The sequence below is a fragment of the Miniopterus schreibersii genome (assembly GCF_964146895.1).
Source record: "Miniopterus schreibersii genome assembly, chromosome: 11".
Taxonomy (NCBI): Eukaryota; Metazoa; Chordata; class Mammalia; order Chiroptera; family Miniopteridae; genus Miniopterus; species Miniopterus schreibersii.
The window spans coordinates 5,869,150-5,878,144 of NC_138111.1; the positions used below are offsets into that span (position 1 = coordinate 5,869,150).

Below are 8,995 nucleotides of genomic sequence, written 5' to 3' on the forward strand. Positions count from 1 at the left end.
CAAAGACTTTCTGAACAATCATGCATTACACTCTTCATCTCCCCAGGTGACCAGAATGAGCGAGTGTAGTTTTCATTGTTAGTAAGTGAGGTTGCTCAGGTTCTTCCACGTGGCAGGCATTATACCCTTTGCATTTAGGTCTCTGTCTCTACCTCCCTCCCTGTCACTCATCCGACTCTCACTATAGCACTGTGAGAGTGAAGCTACGAATGTGCTCACTTCATAGATGGAGAAACAGAGAAGCAAGAGTTTAAGGAAGTTGCCCAAGTCAGGAGGGGCAAAGCCAGGACGTGACCCAGGGCTGCCCAAGGCCCAGGCCAGCTCTCGTGACTGTGAAAAGACCTGCTGCAGGCTGAAAGGCTGAGAACCCGAGAGAAGAGAGATGTCAGGAAGAGAGCTCCTCAAATCCCACCTAACTGCAAACAAGCAAACATGCAATAAACAATTTTCTGAAAATGATGTCTCACCTTCTTCTGCAGAACCTTGCATGTTGCGAAAGCCCCAAATGGAATCTAAGGTAAAATAAAGAAGAGTCAGTGCCTCCTCTCTTGCCAGTTTTAAATTCGTTTTCTGAGTGGCACCCGTGAGGGAGAGAGGGAGCAGGAGGTGAACAATGCAAAATGCTGATGTGACCGGCTAAGCCCAAGGAAGGATGGGTGAGGAATGTTGCTTGGGGTATATGATCAGCCCTCTCAACCAGCTGGCAGGAGGTGGCCCTGCCCTGCTCTAGCCCACCTGCCCCATCCCCATCATCAACTCTATCAGGGTCAAGAGAAAGATCTCCGGTACTTTGCAGAGGCTGGAGAAACCCAGATTCTCCTAGGAATCTGTGGGTCCGTTTTCTAAGTAGACTCCTTGACTCTTGAAGACTATGCTGAGGCCAAAGATCATCTCGAGTCTTTTGGACAGCAACAAAACCTAGAGAAACATCTCTTGACTAGTGCTTCTGGACCTTTGAAAGCCCTAGTCCACACCTGTCTCTCCAAGGGACCCATGATTCAAGGGAAAAAAGACAGATCAAATTCACAACCAGAACACCACCCCAGTTTACCTCTGAGAGCTCACATTTAGAGATGTCAAGAATGTCATCTGCCCCAGCTTCTTTTGCCTAAGGATAAAAATAATTTTTATGTTTCAAGCAAAACATCCTTGCAGAGTGGACAAACCAGGCAAAGAAAAAGCACTAAGGATCTGCAGGGGACCATGGGCAGCATCTGGTCAACTAGTCCATTTTGTAGGCAGACCAATGGTCCCTCCTTTAAAGGGATTTGAGGGCCAGCAGGAAAGAGCAAATGAACAAGTAATGACAGGCGTGATCAGTCTATGGCAGGAGGTACAGGACACTCGGGAGCACTGACAGGCAGCCTCATCCTTCTGCTCTAAGTCAGAGATTTCCTTTGGGCCTGGGGGTGGCTGATGGAGAGAGCTCGGCTGGTTTGGGGGGCAGTGGAGGTGGGGATGATCTCAGAGGAAGCCCCTTTTTCCTACCAGACACATCTGGTGCTCCAGGCGCTTCCGAGCCTCCTCACTGGGCTTCCGCTTCCGGAAGAAGAGCGGCATCCTTCCTTTCCCCCAGAGCAATCTTCACGGCACTAGGGCACAGGGGAGAAGCTAGGACCTGGGGAATTTGTCACAGCCCCTCAACACCCAGGACAGGAAGCACAGTAACACAGAGCATGTAGCTGATCTGCTGGACTGTAAGTTCCCTGAGGGCAGCGGCTGTGTCCATCTCAACCATCACTCTGCCCTGAGCTAGGCATGGCAGGTGCTCAGTACCCTTTCTTTGCTGCCTAAACAATAAGCAGTGGTATGTGGTGGAAAGAGCACAATGGTAAGCCAGGTGACCAGCGTTTGGGCCCACATTTGCCACTGTGAGAACTTGGCATACTTTTGCCTTGTTCTAGGTTCCCATCTCTCCTCCGTCAAAGAAGGTTCCTCAAGTCCTTTACAAGGATGCTCTTCGACGATTCTAATAGACTGGCCTGATGAATCACTTCTAGCCTCTGTCAGGAGTGGCATCAGCACATCAAACATGGCATGACATCAGCTAGCAATGACCCTGGGAGCTCAACTACACCATAACCAAAGAGATTTTTAAAATACAAATTCAAAAGCAGTTCTCAGGCACCTTACCACTCCCACAGTTATTATTCCAGTTCATTCTCACCACAGCCCTGTTTATAGTGATGAAACTGATGATTATCGAGTTCAGTGATCTGGTTTACAGCCTAGGTATTAGCAAAACCAGTCTGGAATTCTGCTCTTCCGAGTCCTGATCCTGTGGATTTGCCCAACTCTTTGGTGCTGGAATAATTTAGCACATACTAAGTGGACTGTCCTGAACTCAGAAGCCAGGTGTTCACTGCCTGCCCAGGATCTGCAAATATCAGCGCTTGATAATGGACGTGGATGGACCAGGAAGCAATCATCCAGGGAAGCTTACGGTTAACAGCATGGGCTTTGGGATGAAATATAACTGGGTTGGAATCCCAGATCTAACCCTCACCAACCATGTCACCTTGGTTCACCTCTCTGAACCTCAATTTCCTCATCTGTAAAGTGTAATAGTATTACCAACACCTGGTTCTATGAAGATCCAGTGATTTCATGTATGTAAAGCCCATAGCACAATACCTGGCACATAATGAGTGCTCAATAAGTGTTGTCCACATAGCACCACACATCTAATAAACATTTATTCAGGGCCTCCTACAGTTTAAGGAGCTAGATACAGACCCGGTCCGGGTGGGGGTGGGGGTGGGTGGTTAGAGATCACAGGTCTCCGCCCACCGGGGCGTGGGCTGTCTGGGGATCAAGCCAAGACTGCAGAGCTGGCTCAGGCCCCTCTAGTCACCCCACCTACCTGCAGGGATGGGGAACAGTCGAAAACATCCCTCCCCCACCCTTCCCTGATGGCCAGCTCTTATCCTTCGGCTCCCCAATGACTAACCTCTTTCACCACCTCCCCGAAGACCAGCCTTTTCCACCTCCCAGAACGACCGTCCCTCCCAGGCCTCCCCGATCGGCTCTTCCCAACCAGCTCCCGGACGTCCATCCCTCGTGCATCCCCTCCCCCGACGCCCAGTCCAGAAGGGAGGAACCACACCCATCCTCCCCTGGCTGGATGGGGAGTGCCGACCTGGCTTTGCGGGAGGACAGGTCCCCCACGTCCGTTCCCGCTGGAGAGCCCGAAGGCCGGCCGATCACTCCTCGGGCTCGCTCATGGAGGCCGGGGCGCAGACCACCTGGCACGGGCCCGGGTGGATCCGGAGACGGGTCTCCTCCAAACGCAGGAGCTGGGGACCGAAACTCAGAATCTCAGAAAGTCCTGCAGACCAGGATGACGAAGTCTGGGGCTGAGAACCGCAGATTCTTAGAATCGAGTTAGAACGGGTCTTTCCGAACGAAATTGTTTTGAAACGCACACGTCACGCGGGAGTTAAAAAGGTGGCCGGGGGTCGCCGTGAACCTCTCAGGCGAGGGGCGAGCTCTGGGATTGGGGGACAGTGGCCATAGGGTGACCCTCCCCATAAGGGAGAAAGGGAAACAGGGGGCCGGGATCTTGAGAGCAGCCCTCTCTGGTCTGCCTCCCCTGGCGAACTGCCCCGAACCCCTTCGGAGCCCCCGGTCGCAGCTCACCGCGGGGCCAGGCTCTCCGCTCCTCAGCCCCTGGCGCCAGCCCACAAGCAACATGACGGCAAGGGCGTCGCTGGGCGGCTGGGCGGGGAGGGCTGTTCTCGCGACAGCCGCGCTTTCCGGCCTATATCCGGCGTAGCTGAAGCGCCTTCCGGCCTTTCGGCTTTCGGCTCGGAGGAGGCTCAGGTGCAACTCTCTTCGGTCGTCCCGAATCCGGGTTCATCCGACACCGGCCACCTCCACCATGCCGCCGAAGTTCGACCCCAACGAGATCAAAGTCGGTGCGTGCTTTAGATGCGGGCCAGGCTGCGGGATGGAGCTCCCGTTCTCCCCGCAGCCCGTCGGGCCCGCGGCCCCTCCGCAATTCTTGCCTTTCCCACGGCGCGCTTTAAGGCCGCTGCCTACTAGAGGCCTTTCCGGTGCCGCGTTTAGGGCGCTGTGAAGTCCCGGCCGAGTCTCTTACTCTCTGAGCCTCGGCTTCCCCACGTGTAGAGGGGCGGGAGGACTGGAAGACCTGTGGCGGCTTTGCGGTCCGCACGCCTCAGGGTAAGGCTTGTCCCCCGGCGCTTTCTACCTGAGACTGGGGTGGCTGGCGGTCCGGCTGCCTCCACGCCGGCCCGGGGTGGGCCTCGGTAGCCGTGGCCGAACCCAAGGTCCCCGGTCCTCGGGTCGCTTGGAGCGGTCCACGCCCAAGGAGGGGTGGCTTGCCTCGCTTCTCCCTGCTTTCGGTGCTGTTTGGGGCAGAGGCGGAAGGTGGTATGGCCAGCCCCGGAGCGATGCGGGGAGAGGCTGTGGTTGGCTCTGCAGAGGCACTTAACGTTTCTTCTCCTCCCAGTATACCTAAGGTGCACCGGCGGGGAAGTGGGCGCCACGTCTGCCCTGGCCCCCAAGATCGGCCCCCTGGGCCTGGTAAGTCAGTCTCGTGGTGTGGGGTGTTTCTTCCATGAGAGCAGTTATGCTTGTCAAACACGACTGTACCTGAGGTGCCATTGGCGTTGGCGGATTTCCATCCGCGACTAGACGTCTGATGCACTGAATTGCCACTGGGTGCGGCAGAAAGGTTATATATGAAAATCAAATTTAGTGCCCTTCTCTTTTAACAGCGTGCTGTTAGTGTACCTGAGGGGTAGGCTGGAAGGGGGACCGCTGAGGGGTTTTTTGTTGTTGTTTTAAAAATCTTTATTGATTTCAGAGAGGAAGGGAGGGAGAGATAGAAACATCGATAAAGAGAGGGTCATTGATCGAGAGGGTCATTGATCGGCTGCCTCTTGCACGCCCCTGACTGGGGATCTAGCCTGCAACCCGGGCATGTGCCCTGACTGGGAATCTAACCATGATCTGGATCCTAGGTTGATACTCAGCCGCTGAGGGTTTTGAAGTCAAGTGCTTAGTGATACAAGTCTATGTTTTCTAGTGAGGGAAATGGGTATATTGCTGTTGGAGGCTTAAAGGGGATGATGAAGGGATGTGAAGATTCTGGTGAACATAATAGCTTGTATTTCCTACACTGCTCTAGACCATCTGGTTAACATGACTAGCTTTACCTATGGCCAGCCTTATTTGCCTGCTTCTCCATTTTACTGAACTTGTGTTTCCCTATCATTATGCCTTTATTCCTTGTGTAGTGGTCTCCTGTCCCAAGTGTTCTTCCACCTTGGTTGTGGGAGAACAAGTGTCTTAATGCTCTTCTTGGCCCTTAGCTTTGCTGGCACTCACTGGACATAGTTTCCTAGTGGGCACTAGGAAACTCTAGCAAATGCCCACACCTCACCCCTGTAGGTTGACTTGGGTTGGCCTGACGCAGGAACTGATTGGTATCTAAAGCTCTCATGTAACCAGCGTTGAAAGTTTCTTCCTATGTTACCATGTAGGTCTTTATGAGAGGACAGGTAGGTAAGTTATTTTGCCCAGTTGTGGCCCTTGGCCTGCAGCTTAAAGCCCTGAACAACCTCGCCCCAGCCTCATTTTTCCAGCTTATGCTACGATGAGAGCCTTGCCTTGATAGGGTAGGTGCAGTTGTGTGCTTCGGACAGTTTCCTGTGTGCTCTACAGGGAAGATTTGGGGTATGGCCAAGTGAGGAAGACTGGGCAGGCTTTCAGGCTGCTTAAACTTTGGGCACAGCATGAGTACATGTCTTTATTTCTACAGTCTCCAAAAAAGGTTGGTGATGACATCGCCAAAGCAACCGGTGATTGGAAGGGTCTGAGGATTACAGTGAAACTGACCATTCAGAACAGACAGGCCCAGGTACTTGGTTTGAGGGAGGGCAGGGGTAGCAACCCTCTGGGATTCCTGGGTGCAAGGTTTTTGCTGACATGACCACCCACCACTAATGGTGAGAGCGACTTTATCTGGGGAAAGCTTTTTCACGAGCATGGATGAAGGTCAAAGATGTGCTCAAATATTGACTCTTGTCACTCATGTGACATTGGGCAAATCACTTGTCTCCTAGGCTAGGACATGAGTGTATTGTGAAAATTATTTGAGAATGTACAGCAAGTCCAGTGTGTCTGGCCTCCAAGGACCAAGGTGCATGGTAGTATTGTCTTCATTGGAGGATGGGGTAGGGCTTATTCACATTGAGAATCTCTTCCTGCAGATTGAGGTAGTGCCTTCTGCCTCTGCCCTGATCATCAAAGCCCTCAAAGAACCGCCAAGAGACAGAAAGAAGCAAAAGAACAGTGAGTGGCCTTTTCCCTGGTAGTCTGAGTGGTGGTGTCTATGTATTGTTTGATACATAGCTGCATGTTTTAACACATTGTATGCGGGAAACGTATTTACACATTTTACGTTAACTGGTAGTAGAGCGTGCGATAAAAACTACCGGCAAACAATGTGTTAAATGAAACCTAGGGTGGCATGGGGATTTGATGGTAGCTGTTCCAGAGCCAGGTAGTACCACGAAGTGCTATGCAGGGTGAAGCAACAGAATGACTAGTAAGTAGGAGAGCACTTCTGAGCTGGGTGACTGAATAGCTTAACTGATCCCAGTATCTTAAGCTTGTCTTCTCTCATCTCTAAAACAATCTCTTACATGTAAGATTAATAAAGACCGTTAGGCCATTAGCCACCCGCCACTGCACCTGACCAGTTCCCTGTTGGCTGGTGCAATCCAGTGGTGAGCTGAAATTAAACCCCAGCTTAGGAAACAGGGTTATTCATGTGGATGACTCTGTGCCGAAAGCATGGGAACAACTTGGAAATGGCTGGGGGGGGGAGGACAGTATATGGTCTGCTCTGGCTTTGGGTTGTGACAGCTTTTGCTGTGTTTTTTTCCTGCAGTTAAGCACAGTGGAAATATCACATTTGATGAGATTGTCAACATTGCCCGACAGATGCGGCACCGATCTTTAGCAAGAGAACTCTCTGGTAAGAGGACAACGTGGAACCACCTTGTGATGTGGGGCATATTCACCGAGTGGTCGCATTTTCCCATTTAAAGGAGACTTGATTCTGTAAGACCCAAAATTTGGGGTGTAGTGTCTTCTGGATTTGGAAACATGGTTTGGTCATGGTGAAGATTTTGGTCAGATGTGTTTAATCTGGGTATCAAGGGTCCCATGGAGATTTTGCATTCATGGCTTACATAACTAAGCTAAATTCTGAATTGGGGGTCAGAGGTGTTATTCCTGGTAGTTTATAAAAGAGTTACTCCTCTTTGCCTGCTGTGGAACTCAAGTGTTTTCCCAATGGTGTCTGAAGATTGTGAGGGGCTGACAGCCCTATCTGATACCACCTTTTCTTAATTACAGGAACCATTAAAGAGATCCTAGGGACTGCCCAGTCTGTGGGCTGCAATGTTGATGGCCGCCACCCTCATGACATCATAGATGACATCAACAGTGGTGCAGTGGAATGCCCAGCTGTAAGTGACTTCTGCATCACTTTTGTTTGCTTAAAATCAGGGTGAAAGCTGGAGGAGCTAGTGTATTCATGGAGATAGGCTGGATGGAGAGTTCTAGAAATGGTCAGTAGTGGGGTTGAGAAGATTTTTGTCCTATCACTGATAGGATATTTTTTTTCTTTCCCACAGAGTTAAGAACTACAAAGGAGAATGTTTCTATTAAAGATCATTTGACAACCAGTGGACTTTTTGATGTGGCTTTTTCCCTGGGGGAGCTAGCTCCTTTGTGGGCAGGTGGTGGTTAGTGGGGCCAAGGTGGCAAACTGTGGAAGGTAGTCTAGGCAATGAGATTTCTCCCCTTTATGGGACTAGCTCAGGAAAGACACTAGAAAGGATGTCTCTGCTTTTTGTAGAGACCTTCATGGAGCTCTTCATAAGAAATAGCTCTTAGCCAGAGGAAAAACTTGCTAGTTCAGCATAACTACATGGGGGATGAAGTTCCTCATCCCAGACCAAATTATTTGGTGGGTTGGGGCCCAGGGCACATAATTCAAGACTTTGATATCCATTACAGTGCACAGCTGGGGTTCACTGATGGGACAACAAAGAAACCTGATCTTTATCATAAGTCCTTGATTGATCCTGAGTTTATGTGAAAGTGAGCATCAGGTATACTTCTGAAGTTTAGCTACAGTCTAACCCTACCATTCTCTGAACTTCTTTGCTTTAAACCAGTAACAGACTACATTCTAATGTCTGTTTGTACCTTTTCCCAAGTCTTTTCCTCATGTTTCTTTTGAATCACTTTTAGAGTTTCTCACTCCCTTTCCCTTTTAGACATGCAATGAATGGACACCTGGGCACTGGGATAAGACACACCTGAGTAGCCTGAAGCACCACTTTGAAGGGGCTTCTTGTCACTACCCCTGAAAGGAGTTGGGAATGAATAGCCCAAGAACTTCATTTCCCTACCATTAGTCATTGCTGCTTTGCTTTCCCATTAATTTTATCAACAGGCCCTTTAGTAGGTGGTTTTTAACCACCCCAGGTACAATCAGAGTTGGAGAACAAACTACCCTTTCCACTAGTGGAAACGTGAGGGAAAAATAAGAATTCCAGGACCAAGCCACCCAAAGAAAGCTGGAGGCCCTGGGTGAGGATAGTTGACATAAGCTTCCCTTATAGCAGGTGACCAGTAATGGGAAATCTGTCCCTGAAATCAAACACTTAGCTAACCAGAAACCAGTGAAAGTACACAGGAGTTTTGTAAGTGCTGAGATGAGATCACACTAGTTGGGTGTGCAGCTGGTATAAATGCCAAGGGCAGTGGAAAGTAGAAAAGGAAACTGAACTGTTCTCCAATGAGGGGAAAGAAGTGATGACCCACTTGGCTCTGACCCAGGGAAAGCATGGCTGTCATCAGGTTGTTCCTCCTGACACACTCAGCTTCACTGTCCTGAGACCTCTTTACAGCAGAAACGAGCACTAGAACAGTTCATAAAGAGGACATTGGT

General features: G+C 50.5%; 2 protein-coding genes across 6 annotated transcripts in view; one reads left to right on the forward strand and one right to left on the reverse strand.

Moving 5' to 3' along the window:
* LRSAM1 (leucine rich repeat and sterile alpha motif containing 1) overlaps nucleotides 1-3,761 on the reverse strand; it is a 32,358-nt gene extending 28,597 nt beyond the window's left edge. The window contains exons 1-5 of one of the 5 annotated variants that reach the window (XM_081151949.1): nucleotides 3,640-3,761; nucleotides 3,140-3,296; nucleotides 1,489-1,592; nucleotides 1,052-1,108; nucleotides 468-512 (exon numbers count right to left, since the gene is read on the reverse strand). In XM_081151949.1, coding sequence (XP_081008075.1) covers nucleotides 468-512; nucleotides 1,052-1,108; nucleotides 1,489-1,560 — 174 coding nt within the window. In that variant the 5' untranslated portion in view covers nucleotides 1,561-1,592; nucleotides 3,140-3,296; nucleotides 3,640-3,761. Of the gene's footprint in view, nucleotides 1-467; nucleotides 513-1,051; nucleotides 1,109-1,488; nucleotides 1,593-3,139; nucleotides 3,357-3,639 lie in introns of those variants that run through there. The other 4 variants (XM_081151951.1, XM_081151950.1, XM_081151954.1 and 1 more) reach the window with 4 other exon arrangements.
* On the forward strand, nucleotides 3,475-7,726 carry RPL12 (ribosomal protein L12). Its single transcript, XM_081151962.1, has 7 exons — nucleotides 3,475-3,917; nucleotides 4,472-4,545; nucleotides 5,786-5,884; nucleotides 6,237-6,318; nucleotides 6,920-7,006; nucleotides 7,390-7,502; nucleotides 7,671-7,726. The coding sequence occupies exons 1-7, from the start codon at nucleotides 3,881-3,883 to the stop codon at nucleotides 7,674-7,676; spliced, it is 498 nt and encodes a 165-aa protein (XP_081008088.1). The 5' UTR covers nucleotides 3,475-3,880; the 3' UTR covers nucleotides 7,677-7,726.
* The last annotated feature ends 1,269 nt before the right edge of the window (nucleotides 7,727-8,995 follow it).